Here is an 18,224-nt window from a genome sequence, read left to right as displayed (position 1 = left end):
GACTGGTCACTAAATCCACGTTACCCCGGACTGGTCACTAAATCCACGTTACCCCGGACTGGTCACTAAACCCCAGTTAACCCTGACTGGTCACTAAATCCCAGTTACCCCGGACTGATCACTAAATCCCAGTTACCCCGGACTGGTCACTAAATCCCAGTTACCCCGGACTGATCACTAAACCCCAGTTACCCCGGACTGGTCACTAAATCCCAGTTACACCGGACTGATCACTGAATCCCAGCTACCCCGGACTGATCACTAAACCCCAGTTACCCCGGACTGGTCACTAAAACCCAGTTACCCCGGACTGGTCACTAAAACCCAGTTACCCCGGACTGATCACTAAACCCCAGTTACACCGGACCAGTCACTAAATCCCAGTTACACCGGACCGGTCACTAAACCCCAGTTACCCCGGACTAGTCACTAAATCACAGTTACCCCGGACTGGTGACTAAATCCCAGTTACCCCGGACTGGTGACTAAATCCCAGTTACACCGGACTGGTTACGAAATCCCAGTTACCCCGGACTGGTTACTAAAACCCAGTTACATCGGACTGGTCATTAAACCCCAGTTACATCGGACTGGTCACTAAATCCCCGTTACCCCGGACTAGTCACTAAATCCCAGTTACACCGGACTGGTCACTAAATCCCAGTTACCCCGGACTGGTCACTAAATCCCAGTTACACCGGACTGATCACTAAATCCCAGTTACCCCGGACTGGTCACTAAATCCCAGTTACCACGGACTGATCACTAAATCCCAGTTACCCCAGACTGGTCACTAAATCCCAGTTACCCAGGACCGGTCACTAAATCCCAGTTACCCCGGACCGGTCACTAAATCCCAGTTACCCCGGACTGGTCACTAAATCCCAGTTACCCCGGACTGGTCACTAAATCCCAGTTACACCGGACTGGTCACTAAACCCCAGTTACACCGGACTGGTCACTAAATCCCAGTTACACCGGACTGGTCACTAAATCCCAGTTACACCGGACTGGTCACTAAATCCCAGTTACCCCGGACTGATCACTAAATCCCAGTTACACCGGACTGATCACTAAATCCCAGTTACCCCGGACTAGTCACTAAACCCCAGTTACCCCGGACTGGTCACTAAACCCCAGTTACACCGGACTGGTCACTAAATCCCAGTTACCACGGACTGGTCACTAAATCCACGTTACCCCGGACTGGTCACTAAATCCACGTTACCCCGGACTGGTCACTAAACCCCAGTTAACCCTGACTGGTCACTAAATCCCAGTTACCCCGGACTGATCACTAAATCCCAGTTACCCCGGACTGGTCACTAAATCCCAGTTACCCCGGACTGATCACTAAACCCCAGTTACCCCGGACTGGTCACTAAACCCCAGTTACACCGGACTGGTCACTAAATCCCAGTTACCCCGGACTGGTCACTAAATCCCAGTTACCCCGGACTGATCACTAAACCCCAGTTACCCCGGACTGGTCACTAAATCCCAGTTACACCGGACTGATCACTGAATCCCAGCTACCCCGGACTGATCACTAAACCCCAGTTACCCCGGACTGGTCACTAAAACCCAGTTACCCTGGACTGGTCACTAAAACCCAGTTACCCCGGACTGATCACTAAACCCCAGTTACCCCGGACTAGTCACTAAATCCCAGTTACACCGGACCGGTCACTAAACCCCAGTTACCCCGGACTAGTCACTAAATCACAGTTACCCCGGACTGGTGACTAAATCCCAGTTACCCCGGACTGGTGACTAAATCCCAGTTACCCCGGACTGGTTACGAAATCCCAGTTACCCCGGACTGGTTACTAAAACCCAGTTACCCCGGACTGGTCATTAAACCCCAGTTACATCGGACTGGTCACTAAATCCCCGTTACCCCGGACTAGTCACTAAATCCCAGCTACCCCAGACCGGTCACTAAATCCCAGTTACCCCGGACTGGTCACTAAATCCCAGTTACACCGGACTGATCACTAAACCCCAGTTACCCCGGACTGGTCACTAAATCCCAGTTACACCGGACTGATCACTGAATCCCAGCTACCCCGGACTGATCACTAAACCCCAGTTACCCCGGACTGATCACTAAAACCCAGTTACCCCGGACTGGTCACTAAAACCCAGTTACCCCGGACTGATCACTAAACCCCAGTTACCCCGGACTAGTCACTAAATCCCAGTTTCACCGGACCGGTCACTAAACCCCAGTTACCCCGGACTAGTCACTAAATCACAGTTACCCCGGACTGGTGACTAAATCCCAGTTACCCCGGACTGGTGACTAAATCCCAGTTACCCCGGACTGTTTACTAAATCCCAGTTACCCCGGACTGGTCATTAAACCCCAGTTACACCGGACTGGTCACTAAATCCCCGTTACCCCGGACTAGTCACTAAATCCACGTTACCCCGGACTGGTCACTAAACCCCAGTTAACCCTGACTGGTCACTAAATCCCAGTTACCCCGGACTGATCACTAAATCCCAGTTACCCCGGACTGGTCACTAAATCCCAGTTACCCCGGACTGATCACTAAACCCCAGTTACCCCGGACTGGTCACCAAACCCCAATTACACCGGACTGGTCACTAAATCCCAGTTACCCCGGACTGGTCACTAAATCCCAGTTACCCCGGACTGATCACTAAACCCCAGTTACCCCGGACTGGTCACTAAATCCCAGTTACACCGGACTGATCACTGAATCCCAGCTACCCCGGACTGATCACTAAACCCCAGTTACCCCGGACTGGTCACTAAAACCCAGTTACCCTGGACTGGTCACTAAATCCCAGTTACCCCGGACTGATCAAAAAATCCCAGTTACCCCGGACTGGTCACTAAAACCCAGTTACCCCGGACTGTTTACTAAATCCCAGTTACCCCGGACTGGTCATTAAACCCCAGTTACACCGGACTGGTCACTAAATCCCCGTTACCCCGGACTAGTCACTAAATCACAGTTACCCCGGACTGGTGACTAAATCCCAGTTACCCCGGACTGGTGACTAAATCCCAGTTACCCCGGACTGGTTACGAAATCCCAGTTACCCCGGACTGGTTACTAAAACCCAGTTACCCCGGACTGGTCATTAAACCCCAGTTACATCGGACTGGTCACTAAATCCCCGTTACCCCGGACTAGTCACTAAATCCCAGCTACCCCAGACCGGTCACTAAATCCCAGTTACCCCGGACTGGTCACTAAATCCCAGTTACACCGGACTGATCACTAAATCCCAGTTACCCCGGACTAGTCACTAAATCCCAGTTACCCCGGACTAGTCACTAAATCCCAGTTACCACGGACTGGTCACTAAATCCCAGTTACCCAGGACCGGTCACTAAATCCCAGTTACCCCGGACCGGTCACTAAATCCCAGTTACCCCGGACTGGTCACTAAATCCCAGTTACCCCGGACTGATCACTAAACCCCAGTTACCCCGGACTGGTCACTAAATCCCAGTTACACCGGACTGATCACTGAATCCCAGCTACCCCGGACTGATCACTAAACCCCAGTTACCCCGGACTGATCACTAAAACCCAGTTACCCCGGACTGGTCACTAAAACCCAGTTACCCCGGACTGATCACTAAACCCCAGTTACCCCGGACTAGTCACTAAATCCCAGTTTCACCGGACCGGTCACTAAACCCCAGTTACCCCGGACTAGTCACTAAATCACAGTTACCCCGGACTGGTGACTAAATCCCAGTTACCCCGGACTGGTGACTAAATCCCAGTTACCCCGGACTGTTTACTAAATCCCAGTTACCCCGGACTGGTCATTAAACCCCAGTTACACCGGACTGGTCACTAAATCCCCGTTACCCCGGACTAGTCACTAAATCCCAGCTACCCCAGACCGGTCACTAAATCCCAGTTACCCCGGACTGGTCACTAAATCCCAGTTACCCCGGACTAGTCACTAAATCCCAGTTACCCCGGACTAGTCACTAAATCCCAGTTACCACGGACTGGTCACTAAATCCCAGTTACCCAGGACCGGTCACTAAATCCCAGTTACCCCGGACCGGTCACTAAATCCCAGTTACCCCAGACTGGTCACTAAATCCCAGTTACACCGGACTGGTGACTAAACCCCAGTTACACCGGACTGGTCACTAAATCCCAGTTACCCCGGACTGGTGACTAAACCCCAGTTACACCGGACTGGTCACTAAACCCCAGTTACACCGGACTGGTGACTAAATCCCAGTTACCCCGGACTGGTCACTAAATCCCAGTTACACCGGACTGGTGACGAAACCCCAGTTACCCTGGACTGGTCACTAAATCCCAGTTACCCCTGGACTGATCACTAAACCCCAGTTACCCCGGACTGGTCACTAAACCCCAGTTACCCCGGACTGATCAGTAAATCCCAGTTACCCCGGACTAGTCTCTAAATCCCAGTTACCCCGGACTGGTTACTAAATCCCAGTTACCCCAGACTGATCACTAAATCCCAGTTACCCCTGACTGGTGACTAAATCCCAGTTACCCCGGACGGATCACTAAATCCCAGTTACCCTGGACCGGTCACTAAACCCCAGTTACCCAGGACTGGTCACTAAACCCCAGTTACACCGGACTGGTCACTAAACCCCAGTTACCCCGGACTGGTCACTAAACCCCAGTTACCCCGGACTGGTCACTAAAACCCAGTTACCCTGGACTGGTCACTAAATCCCAGTTACCCCGGACTGGTCACTAAATCCCAGTTACACCGGACCGGTCACTAAACCCCAGTTACACCGGACTGGTCACTAAACCCCAGTTACCCCGGACTGGTCACTAAATCCCAGTTACCCCGGACTGGTCACTAAATCCCAGTTACCCCGGACTGATCAAAAAATCCCAGTTACCCCGGACTGGTCACTAAAACCCAGTTACCCCGGACTGGTCACTAAAACCCAGTTACCCCTGACTGATCACTAAATCCCAGTTACCCCGGACTGGTCACAAAATCCCAGTTACCCCGGACTGGTCACTAAATCTCAGTTACCCCGGACTGGTGACTAAATCCCAGTTACCCCGGACTAGTCACTAAATCCCAGTTACACCGGACTAGTCACTAAATCCCAGTTACCCCGGACTGGTCACTAAATCCCAGTTACCCCGGACTGGTCACTAAACCCCAGTTACCCCGGACTTGTCACTAAAACCCAGTTACCCCGGACTGGTCACTAAATCCCAGTTACCCCGGACTGGTCACTAAATCCCAGTTACCCCGGACTGGTCACTAAATCCCAGTTACCCCGGACCGGTCACTAAACCCCAGTTACACCGGACCGGTCACTAAACCCCAGTTACACCGGACTGGTCACTAAACCCCAGTTACCCCGGACTGGTCACTAAATCCCAGTTACCCCGGACTGGTCACTAAATCCCAGTTACCCCGGACTGGTCACTAAACCCCAGTTACACCGGACCGGTCACTAAACCCCAGTTACACCGGACTGGTCACTAAATCCCAGTTACCCTGGACTGGTCACTAAATCCCAGTTACCCCGGACTGGTCACTAAACCCCAGTTACACCGGACCGGTCACTAAACCCCAGTTACACCGGACTGGTCACTAAACCCCAGTTACCCTGGACTGGTCACTAAATCCCAGTTACCCCGGACTGGTCACTAAATCCCAGTTACCCCGGATTGGTCAGTAAAGCCCAGTTACACCGGACCGGTCACTAAACCCCAGTTACATCGGACTGGTCACTAAACCCCAGTTACCCTGGACTGGTCACTAAATCCCAGTTACCCCGGACTGGTCACTAAATCCCAGTTACCCCGGACTGGTCACTAAATACCAGTTACCCCGGACTGGTCACTAAACCCCAGTTACACCGGACCGGTCACTAAACCCCAGTTACACCGGACTGGTCACTAAAGCCCAGTTACCCTGGACTGGTCACTAAATCCCAGTTACCCCGGACCGGTCACTAAATCCCAGTTACCCCGGACCGATCACTAAATCCCAGTTACCCCGGACCGGTCACTAAATCCCAGTTACCCCTGACCGGTCACTAAATCACAGTTACCCCGGACCGGTCACTAAATCCCAGTTACCCCGGACCGGTCACTAAATCCCAGTTACCCCGGACTGATCACTAAATCCCAGTTACCCCGGACTGATCACTAATTCCCAGTTACCCCGGACTGGTCACTAAATCCCAGTTACCCCGGACCGGTCACTAAATCCCAGTTACCCCGGACTGATCACTAAATCCCAGTCACCCCGGACCGGTCACTAAACCCCAGTTACCCCGGACTGGTCACTAAATCCCAGTCACCCCGGACTGGTCATTAAATCCCAGTTACCCCGGACTGGTCACTAAAACCCAGTTACCCCGGACTGGTCACTAAATCCCAGTTAACCCGGACTGGTCACTAAAACCCAGTTACCCCGGACTGGTCACTAAATCCCAGTTACCCCGGACTGATCACTAAATCCTAGTTACCCCGGACTGGTCACTAAATCCCAGTTACACCGGACTGGTCACTAAACCCCAGTAACCCTGGACTGGTCACTAAAACCCAGTTACACCGGACTGATCACTAAATCCCAGTTACACCGGACTGATCACTAAATCCCAGTTACCCCGGACTGGTCACTAAATCCCAATTACCCCGGACTGGTCACTAAATCCCAGTTACCCCGGACTGATCACTAAATCCCAGTTACACCGGACTGGTCACTAAATCCCAGTTACACCGGACTGATCACTAAATCCCAGTTACCCCGGACTGATCACTAAATCCCAGTTACCCCGGACTGATCACTAAACCCCAGTTACCCCGGACTGATCACTAAATCCCAGTTACCCCGGACTGATCACTAAACCCCAGTTACCCCGGACTGGTCACTAAATCCCAGTTACCCCGGACTGGTCACTAAATCCCTGTTACACCGGACTGATCACTAAATCCCAGTTACACCGGACCGGTCACTAAACCCCAGTTACCCCGGACTAGTCACTAAATCCCAGTTACCCCGGACTGATCACTAAATGCCAGTTACCCCGGACTGATCACTAAATCTCAGTTACCCCGGACTTATCACTAAACCCCAGTTACCCCGGACTGTTCACTAAATCCCAGTTACCCCGGACCGGTCACTAAATCCCAGTTACCCCGGACTGATCACTAAATCCCAGTTGCCCCGGACTGGTCACTAAACCCCAGTTACCCTGGACTGGTCACTAAATCCCAGTTACCCCGGACTGGTCCTTAAATCCCAGTTACCCCGGACTGGTCACTAAAACCCAGTTACCCCGGACTGGTCACTAAATCCCAGTTAACCTGGACTGGTCACTAAAACCCAGTTACCCCGGACTGGTCACTAAATCCCAGTTAACCTGGACTGGTCACTAAAACCCGGTTACCCCGGACTGGTCACTAAATCCCAGTTAACCCGGACTGGTCACTAAAACCCAGTTACCCCAGACTGGTCACTAAACCCCAGTTACACCGGACCGGTCACTAAACCCCAGTTACACCGGACTGGTCACTAAACCCCAGTTACCCTGGACTGGTCACTAAATCCCAGTTACCCCGGACTGGTCACTAAATCCCAGTTACCCCGGATTGGTCAGTAAAGCCCAGTTACACCGGACCGGTCACTAAACCCCAGTTACATCGGACTGGTCACTAAACCCCAGTTACCCTGGACTGGTCACTAAATCCCAGTTACCCCGGACTGGTCACTAAATCCCAGTTACCCCGGACTGGTCACTAAATACCAGTTACCCCGGACTGGTCACTAAACCCCAGTTACACCGGACCGGTCACTAAACCCCAGTTACACCGGACTGGTCACTAAAGCCCAGTTACCCTGGACTGGTCACTAAATCCCAGTTACCCCGGACCGGTCACTAAATCCCAGTTACCCCGGACCGATCACTAAATCCCAGTTACCCCGGACCGGTCACTAAATCCCAGTTACCCCTGACCGGTCACTAAATCACAGTTACCCCGGACCGGTCACTAAATCCCAGTTACCCCGGACCGGTCACTAAATCCCAGTTACCCCGGACTGATCACTAAATCCCAGTTACCCCGGACTGATCACTAATTCCCAGTTACCCCGGACTGGTCACTAAATCCCAGTTACCCCGGACCGGTCACTAAATCCCAGTTACCCCGGACTGATCACTAAATCCCAGTCACCCCGGACCGGTCACTAAACCCCAGTTACCCCGGACTGGTCACTAAATCCCAGTCACCCCGGACTGGTCATTAAATCCCAGTTACCCCGGACTGGTCACTAAAACCCAGTTACCCCGGACTGGTCACTAAATCCCAGTTAACCCGGACTGGTCACTAAAACCCAGTTACCCCGGACTGGTCACTAAATCCCAGTTACCCCGGACTGATCACTAAATCCTAGTTACCCCGGACTGGTCACTAAATCCCAGTTACACCGGACTGGTCACTAAACCCCAGTAACCCTGGACTGGTCACTAAAACCCAGTTACACCGGACTGATCACTAAATCCCAGTTACACCGGACTGATCACTAAATCCCAGTTACCCCGGACTGGTCACTAAATCCCAATTACCCCGGACTGGTCACTAAATCCCAGTTACCCCGGACTGATCACTAAATCCCAGTTACACCGGACTGGTCACTAAATCCCAGTTACACCGGACTGATCACTAAATCCCAGTTACCCCGGACTGATCACTAAACCCCAGTTACCCCGGACTGGTCACTAAATCCCAGTTACCCCGGACTGATCACTAAACCCCAGTTACCCCGGACTGATCACTAAATCCCAGTTACCCCGGACTGATCACTAAACCCCAGTTACCCCGGACTGGTCACTAAATCCCAGTTACCCCGGACTGGTCACTAAATCCCTGTTACACCGGACTGATCACTAAATCCCAGTTACACCGGACCGGTCACTAAACCCCAGTTACCCCGGACTAGTCACTAAATCCCAGTTACCCCGGACTGATCACTAAATGCCAGTTACCCCGGACTGATCACTAAATCTCAGTTACCCCGGACTTATCACTAAACCCCAGTTACCCCGGACTGTTCACTAAATCCCAGTTACCCCGGACCGGTCACTAAATCCCAGTTACCCCGGACTGATCACTAAATCCCAGTTGCCCCGGACTGGTCACTAAACCCCAGTTACCCTGGACTGGTCACTAAATCCCAGTTACCCCGGACTGGTCATTAAATCCCAGTTACCCCGGACTGGTCACTAAAACCCAGTTACCCCGGACTGGTCACTAAATCCCAGTTAACCTGGACTGGTCACTAAAACCCAGTTACCCCGGACTGGTCACTAAATCCCAGTTAACCTGGACTGGTCACTAAAACCCGGTTACCCCGGACTGGTCACTAAATCCCAGTTAACCCGGACTGGTCACTAAAACCCAGTTACCCCAGACTGGTCACTAAATCCCAGTTACCCCGGACTGATCACTAAATACTAGTTACCCTGGACTAGTCACTGAACCCCAGTTACACCGGACTGGTAACTCACCTCCCAGTTGTCCCGACTTGTGAAGAGAAGGCAATTGAGCCGAGATTTTAAATAGACCTACAAAAGGGAACAGAAATGTGCTGAGTGGTGATGGTTATCTGGGGGGGGGGGGGGGGGGCGGTAAAGGGATCTCAGGAGTTGGGGAGAGTTTCGATGAACAGATCTCACAACATGGCAAAGGGAAACAGGGTTCCACTGGACCGGGGTCGCCAGAGACTTTGAGTGGGACAGAGTCTCACAAGGCAGCAGATACCCCGAAAAATGTCTGCTTCAGGGGCACACAGAAGGGGTTACATTCCAGCAGCAGACAATTACAAAAATGGGGCTGATCGCCCACAATGTACGTTTATGACGGTGAGGAGGGGTCTCCGATCAGACCGGTCCCCACAGGGTACGTTTATGACGGGGCTGGGTCTCCGATCGGACCGGTCCCCACAGGGTACGTTTATGACGGTGAGGAGGGGTCTCCGATCAGACCGGTCCCCACAGGGTACGTTTATGACGGTGAGGAGGGGTCTCCGATCAGACCGGTCCCCACAGGGTAAGTATATGACGGTGAGGAGGGGTCTCCGATCGGACCGGTCCCCACAGGGTACGTTTATGACGGTGAGGAGGGGTCTCCGATTGGACCAGTCCCCACAGGGTACGTTTATGACGGTGAGGTGGGGTCTCCGATCGGACCGGTCCCCACAGGGTACGTTTATAACGGTGAGGAAGGGTCTCCAATCGGACCGGTCCCCACAGGGTACGTTTATGACGGTGAGGAGGGGTCTCCGATCGGGCTGGTCCCCACAGGGTACGTTTATGACGGTGAGGAGGGGTCTCTGATAAGACCGGTCCCAACAGTGTACGTTTGTGACAGTGAGGAGGGGTCTCCTATAGGATTGGTCCCCACAGGGAACGTTTATGACGGTGAGGAGGGGTCTCCGATCGGACCGGTCCCCTCAGGGTACGTTTATGACGGTGAGGAGGGGTCTCCGATCGGACCGGTCCCCACAGGGTACGTTTATGACGGTGAGGAGGGGTCTCCGATCGGACCGGTCCCCACAGGGTACGTTTATGACAGTGAGGATGGGTCTCCGATCGGACCGGTCCCCACAGGGTACGTTTATGACGGTGAGGAGGGGTCTCCGATCGGACCGGTCCCCACAGAGTACGTTTATGATGGTGAGGAGGGGTCTCCGATCGCACCGGTCCCCACATGGTACGTTTATGACGGTGAGGAGGGGTCTCCGATCGGACATGTCCCCACAGGGTACGTTTATGACGGTGAGGGGGTGGTCTCCGATCGGACCAGTCCACACAGGCTACGTTTATGACGGTGAGGGGTCTCCTATAGGACTGGTCCCCACAGGGTACGTTTATGACGGTGAGGAGGGGACTCCGATCGGACATGTCCCCACAGGGTACGTTTATGACTGTGAGGAGGGGTCTCCGATCAGACCGGTCCACACAGGCTACGTTTATGACTGTGAGGAGGGGTCTCCTATAGGATTGGTCCCCACAGGGAACGTTTATGACGGTGAGGAGGGGTCTCCGATCGGACCGGTCCCCAGAGGGTACATTTATGACGGTGCTGGGTCTCCGATCGGACCGGTCCCCACAGGGTACGTTTATGACGGTGAGGAGGGGTCTCCGATCGGACCGGTCCCCACAGGGTACGTTTATGACAGTGAGGATGGGTCTCCGATCGGACCGGACCCCACAGGGTACGTTTATGACGGTGAGGAGGGGTCTCCGATCGGACCGGTCCCCACAGGGTACGTTTATGACGGTGAGGAGGGGTCTCCGATCGGACCGGTCCCCACAGGGTACGTTTATGACGGTGAGAAGGGGTCTCCGATCGGACCGGTCCCCACAGGGTACGTTTATGACGGTGAGGAGGGGTCTCCGATCGGACATGTCCCCACAGGGTACGTTTATGACGGTGAGGAGGGGTTTCCGATCGGACCGGTCCCCACAGGGTACGTTTATGATGGGGCTGGGTCTCTGATCAGACCGGTCCCTACAGGGTACGTTGATGACGGTGAGGAGGGGTCTCCGATCGGACCGGTCCCCACAGGGTACATTGATGACGGTGAGGAGGGGTCTCCGATTGGACCGGTCCCCACAGGGTACGTTTATGACGGGGCTGGGTCTCCGATCGGACCGGTCCCCACAGGGTACGTTTATGACGGTGAGGAGGGGTCTCCGATCGGACCGGTCCCCACAGGGTACGTATATGACGGTGAGGAGGGGTCTCCGATCGGACCGGTCCCCACAGGGTACGTATATGACGGTGAGGAGGGGTCCCCACAGGGTACGTTTATGACGGGGCTGGGTCTCCGATCGGACCGGTCCCCACAGGGTACGTTTATGACGGTGAGGAGGGGTCTCCGATCGGACCGGTCCCCAGAGGGTACATTTATGACGGGGCTGGGTCTCCGATCGGACCGGACCCCACAGGGTACGTTTATGACGGTGAGGAGGGGTCTCCGATCGAGCTGGTCCCCACAGGGTACGTTTATGACGGGGTTGGGTCTCCGATCGGACCGGTCCCCACAGGGTACGTTTATGACGGTGAGGAGGGGTCTCTGATAAGACCGGTCCCAACAGGGTACGTTTGTGACAGTGAGGAGGGGTCTCCTATAGGATTGGTCCCCACAGGGAACGTTTATGACGGTGAGGAGGGGTCTCCGATCGGACCAGTTCCCTCAGGGTACGTTTATGACGGTGAGGAGGGGTCTCCGATCGGACCGGTCCCCACAGGGTACGTTTATGACGGTGAGGAGGGGTCTCCGATCGGACCGGTCCCCACAGGGTACGTTTATGACAGTGAGGATGGGTCTCCGATCGGACCGGTCCCCACAGAGTACGTTGATGACGGTGAGGAGGGGTCTCCGTTCGCACCGGTCCCCACAGGGTACGTTTATGACGGTGAGGAGGGGTCTCCGATCGGACATGTCCCCACAGGGTACGTTTATGACGGTGAGGAGGGGTTTCCGATCGGACCGGAGCCCACAGGGTACGTTTATGACGGTGAGGAGAGGTCTCCGATCTGACCTCACCCACAGGGTACGTTTATGACGGTGAGGAGGGGTCTCCGATCGGACATGTCCCCACAGGGTACGTTTATGACGGTGAGGAGGGGTTTCCGATCGGACCGGTCCCCACAGGGTACGTTTATGACGGTGAGGAGGGGTCTCCGATCTGACCTCACCCACAGGGTACGTTTATGACGGTGAGGAGGGGTTTCCGATCGGACCGGTCCCCACAGGGAACGTTTATGACGGTGAGGAGGGGTCTCCGATCGGACCGGTTCCCTCAGGGTACGTTTATGACGGTGAGGAGGGGTCTCCGATCGGACCGGTCCCCACAGGGTACGTTTATGACGGTGAGGAGGGGTCTCCGATCGGACCGGTCCCCACAGGGTACGTTTATGACAGTGAGGATGGGTCTCCGATCGGACCGGTCCCCACAGGGTACGTTTATGACGGTGAGGAGGGGTCTCCGATCGGACCGGTCCCCACAGAGTACGTTTATGACGGTGAGGAGGGGTCTCCGATCGGACCGGTCCCCACAGGGTATGTTTATAACGGTGAGGAGGGGTCTCCGATCTGACCTCACCCACAGAGTACGTTTATGACGGTGAGGAGGGGTCTCCTATAGGACTGGTCCCCAGAGGGTACATTTATGACGGTGCTGGGTCTCCGATCGGACCGGTCCCCACAGGGTACATTTATGACGGTGCTGGGTCTCCGATCAGACCGGTCCCCACAGGGTACGTTTATGACGTTGAGGGGGTGGTCTCCGATCGGACCAGTCCACACAGGCTACGTTTATGACGGTGAGGGGTCTCCGATCGGACCGGTCCCCACAGGGTACGTTTATGAAGGTGAGGAGGGGACTCCGATCGGACATGTCCCCATAGGGTACGTTTATGATGGGGCTGGGTCTCTGATCAGACCGGTCCCTACAGGGTACGTTTATGACGGTGAGGAGGGGTTTCCGATCGGACCGGTCCCCACAGGGTACGTTGATGACGGTGAGGAGGGGTCTCCGATCGGACCGGTCCCCACAGGGTACGTTTATGACGGGGCTGGTCTCCGATTGGACCGGTCCCCACAGGGTACGTTTATGACGGGGCTGGGTCTCCGATCGGACCGATCCCCACAGGCTACGTTTATGACGGTGAGGAGGGGTCTCCGATCGGACCGGTCCCCACAGGGTACGTATCTGACGGTGAGGAGGGGTCCCCACAGGGTACGTTTATGACGGGGCTGGGTCTCCGATCGGACCGGTCCCCACAGGGTACGTTTATGACGGTGAGGAGGGGTCTCCGATCGGACCGGTCCCCAGAGGGTACATTTATGACGGGGCTGGGTCTCCGATCGGACCGGACCCCACAGGGTACGTTTATGACGGTGAGGAGGGGTCTCCGATCGGACCGGTCCCCACAGGGTACGTATATGACGGTGAGGAGGGGTCCCCACAGGGTACGTTTATGACGGGGCTGAGTCTCCGATCGGACCGGACCCCACAGGGTACATTGATGACGGTGAGGAAGGGTCTCCGATCGGACCGGTCCACAAAGGGTACGTTTATGACGGTGAGGAGGGGTCTCCGATCGGACCGGTCCCCACAGGGTACGTTTATGACGGTGAGGAGGGGTCTCCGATCGGACCGGTCCCCACAGGGTACGTTTATGACAGTGAGGAGGGGTCTTCGCTCGGACCGGTCCCCACAGGGTACGTTTATGACGGGGCTGGGTCTCCGATCGGACCGGTCCACAAAGGGTACGTTTATGACGGTGAGGAGGGGTCTCCGATCGGGCTGGTCCCCACAGGGAACGTTTATGACGGTGAGGAGGGGTCTCCGATCGGACCGGTCCCAACAGGGTACGTTTATGACGGGGCTGGGTCTCCGATCGGACCGGTCCACAAAGGGTACGTTTATGACGGTGAGGAGGGGTCTCCGATCAGGCCGGTCCCCTCAGGGTACGTTTATGACGGTGAGGAGGGTTCTCCGATCGGACCGGTCCCCACAGGGTACGTTTATGACGGTGAGGAAGGGTCTCCGATCGGACCGGTCCCCACAGGGTACGTTTATGACGGGGCTGGGTCTCCGATCGGACCGGTCCCCACAGGGTACGTTTATGACGGTGAGGAGGGGTCTCCGCTCGGACCGGTCCCCACAGGGTACGTTTATGACGGGGCTGGGTCTCCGATCGGACCAGTCCCCACACGGTACGTTTATGACGGTGAGGAGGGGTCTCCGATCGGACCGGTCCCCACAGGGTACGTTTATGACGGGGCTGGGTCTCCGATCGGACCGGTCCCCACACGGTACGTTTATGACGGTGAGGAGGGGTCTCCGATCGGACCGGTCCCCACAGGGTACGTTTATGACGGGGCTGGGTCTCCGATCGGACCGGTCCCCACACGGTACGTTTATGACGGTGAGGAGGGGTCTCCGATCGGACCGGTCCCCACAGGGTACGTTTATGGTGGGGCTGGGTCTCTCTGGGGGAGAGTGTGGATTCTCACCTTGTGCAGCAGTTTACTGTCGATTACGTTGTGCACGCGGAGGAAACGATCCAGCCCGCAAGAGGCCACGAGCGGCAGAGACGAGTGACACTGGACACTGCGGACGCTGCCTGCCAGCCCTTTCAGGCCCCGCAGCAGCCGGCCTGAGGGGACAGAGAGAGAGGGTAACTGGAGCACCACCGAGACCAGCCTCACGCACGTGGCAGACAGGCTCTCAACCCTCCTCCTGAACGATCGACGGTCCCCTCACTGAGAGTTCGGGTTCCCCTGGCAACCACAGCGAACAACTCCAACTCCTGGCCGCCTGTAGGCATTCCCCGCTCTGCGGGTGACAACAGGCACAATGGGACACAGGATCGTTTGGTGGGAAACAGAGAACATACCAGGGACCAGTCAGATGCCACAAACAGTGTGCTGCTCCATCTGGTGACAGTTAACACCACAGAGGCACGATCCGGCCTGGCGGAATTGTCGACATTTCTCGTGTGTCGACAAGTGAGGTATTGTGGACAGTTCTGGTGTCTCTACACCTGGGATATTGTGGACAGTTCTGGTCTCTACACCTGGGATATTGTGGACCGTTCTGGTGTCTCTACACCTGGGATATTGTGGACAGTTCTGGTCTCTCTACACCTGGGATATTGTGGACAGTTCTGGTGTCTCTACACCTGGGATATTGTGGACAGATCTGGTCTCTACACCTGGGATATTGTGGACAGTTCTGGTGTCTCTACACCTGGTATATTGTGGACAGTTCTGGTCTCTACACCTGGGATATTGTGGACAGTTCTGGTCTCTACACCTGGGATATTGTGGACAGTTCTGGTCTCTACACCTGGGATATTGTGGACAGTTCTGGTCTCTACACCTGGGATATTGTGGACAGTTCTGGTCTCTACACCTGGGATATTGTGGACAGTTCTGGTGTCTCTACACCTGGGATATTGTGGACAGTTCTGGTCTCTACACCTGCGATATTGTGGACAGTTCTGGTGTCTCTACACCTGGGATATTGAGGACAGTTCTGGTCTCTCTACACCTGGGATATTGTGGACAGTTCTGGTGTCTCTACACCTGGGATATTGTGGACAGTTCTGGTCTCTACACCTGGGATATTGTGGACAGTTCTGGTCTCTCTACACCTGGGATATTGTGGACAGTTCTGGTGTCTCTACACCTGGGATATTGTGGACAGTTCTGGTGTCTACACCTGGGATATTGTGGACAGTTCTGGTGTCTCTACACCTGGGATATTGTGAACAGTTCTGGTGTCTCTACACCTGGGATATTGTGGACAGTTCTGGTGTCTCTACACCTGGGATATTGTGGACAGTTCTGGTGTCTCTACACCTGGGATATTGTGGACAGTTCTGGTCTCTACACCTGGGATATTGTGGACAGTTCTGGTGTCTCTACACCTGGGATATTGTGGACAGTTCTGGTGTCTCTACACCTGGGATATTGTGGACAGTTCTGGTGTCTCTACACCTGGGATATTGTGGACAGTTCTGGTCTCTACAGCTGGGATATTGTGGACAGTTCTGGTGTCTCTACACCTGGGATATTGTGGACAGTTCTGGTCTCTCTACACCTGGGATATTGTGGACAGTTCTGGTGTCTCTACACCTGGGATATTGTGGACAGTTCTGGTGTCTCTACACCTGGGATATTGTGGACAGTTCTGGTCTCTACACCTGCGATATAGTGGACAGTTCTGGTCTCTCTACACCTGGGATATTGTGGACAGTTCTGGTGTCTCTACACCTGGGATATTGTGGACAGTTCTGGTGTATCTACACCTGGGATATTGTGGACAGTTCTGGTCTCTACACCTGGGATATTGTGGACAGTTCTGGTCTCTACACCTGGGATATTGTGGACATTTCTGGTGTCTCTACTCCTGGGATATTCTGGACAGTTCTGGTGTCTCTACACCTGGGATATTGTGGACAGTTCTGGTCTCTACACCTGGGATATTGTGGACATTTCTGGTGTCTCTACTCCTGGGATATTGTGGACAGTTCTGGTGTCTCTACACCTGGGATATAGTGGACAGTTCTGGTGTCTCTACACCTGGGATATTGTGGACAGTTCTGGTCTCTACACCTGGGATATTGTGGATAGTTCTGGTCTCTACACCTGGGATATTGTGGACAGTTCTGGTGTCTCTACACCTGGGATATTGTGGACAGTTCTGGTCTCTACACCTGGGATATTGTGGACAGTTCTGGTGTCTCTACACCTGGGATATTGTGGACAGTTCTGGTGTCTCTACACCTGGGATATTGTGGACAGTTCTGGTCTCTACACCTGGGATATTGTGGACAGTTCTGGTGTCTCTACACCTGGGATATTGTGGACAGTTCTGGTCTCTACACCTGGGATATTGTGGACAGTTCTGGTGTCTCTACACCTGGGATATTGTGGACAGTTCTGGTCTCTACTCCTGGGATATTGTGGACAGTTCTGGTGTCTCTACTCCTGGGATATTGTGGACAGTTCTGGTGTCTCTACACCTGGGATATTGTGGACAGTTCTGGTGTCTCTACACCTGGGATATTGTGGACAGTTCTGGTCTCTCCACACCTGGGATATTGTGGACAGTTCTGGTCTCTACACCTGGGGTATTATGGACAGTTCTGGTGTCTCTACACCTGGGATATTGTGGACAGTTCTGGTCTCTACACCTGGGATATTGTGGACAGTTCTGGTGTCTCTACACCTGGGATATTGTGGACAGTTCTGGTGTCTCTACACCTGGGATATTGTGGACAGTTCTGGTGTCTCTACACCTGGGATATTGTGGACAGTTCTGGTCTCTACACCTGGGATATTGTGGACCGTTCTGGTCTCTACACCTGGGATATTGTGGACAGTTCTGGTGTCTCTACACCTGGGATATTGTGGACAGTTCTGGTCTCTACACCTGGGATATTGTGGACAGCTCTGGTGTCTCTACACCTGGGATATTGTGGACAGTTCTGGTGTCTCTACACCTGGGATATTGTGGACAGTTCTGGTCTCTCTACACCTGGGATATTGTGGACAGTTCTGGTCTCTACACCTGGGATATTGTGGACAGTTCTGGTCTCTACACCTGGGATATTGTGGACAGTTCTGGTCTCTACACCTGGGATATTGTGGATAGTTCTGGTCTCTACACC

General features: G+C 54.3%; 1 protein-coding gene across 1 annotated transcript in view; it reads right to left on the bottom strand.

Moving 5' to 3' along the window:
- LOC132386266 (WD repeat-containing protein 74-like) overlaps positions 1–15,382 on the bottom strand; it is a gene marked incomplete at its 5' end in the record, with an annotated part of 30,788 nt that extends 15,406 nt beyond the window's left edge. The window contains 3 exons of the mRNA XM_059958542.1: positions 9,536–9,592; positions 15,061–15,203; positions 15,311–15,382. Coding sequence (XP_059814525.1) covers positions 9,536–9,592; positions 15,061–15,203; positions 15,311–15,382 — 272 coding nt within the window. The remainder of the gene's footprint in view (positions 1–9,535; positions 9,593–15,060; positions 15,204–15,310) is intronic.
- Between the last annotated feature and the right edge of the window lie 2,842 nt (positions 15,383–18,224).

Source organism: Hypanus sabinus, unplaced genomic scaffold (assembly GCF_030144855.1).
Source record: "Hypanus sabinus isolate sHypSab1 unplaced genomic scaffold, sHypSab1.hap1 scaffold_1081, whole genome shotgun sequence".
Lineage (NCBI taxonomy): Eukaryota > Metazoa > Chordata > Chondrichthyes > Myliobatiformes > Dasyatidae > Hypanus > Hypanus sabinus.
The sequence above is the reverse complement of the archived record's forward strand: the minus strand, read 5'-3'. Positions and strand labels throughout refer to the sequence as shown.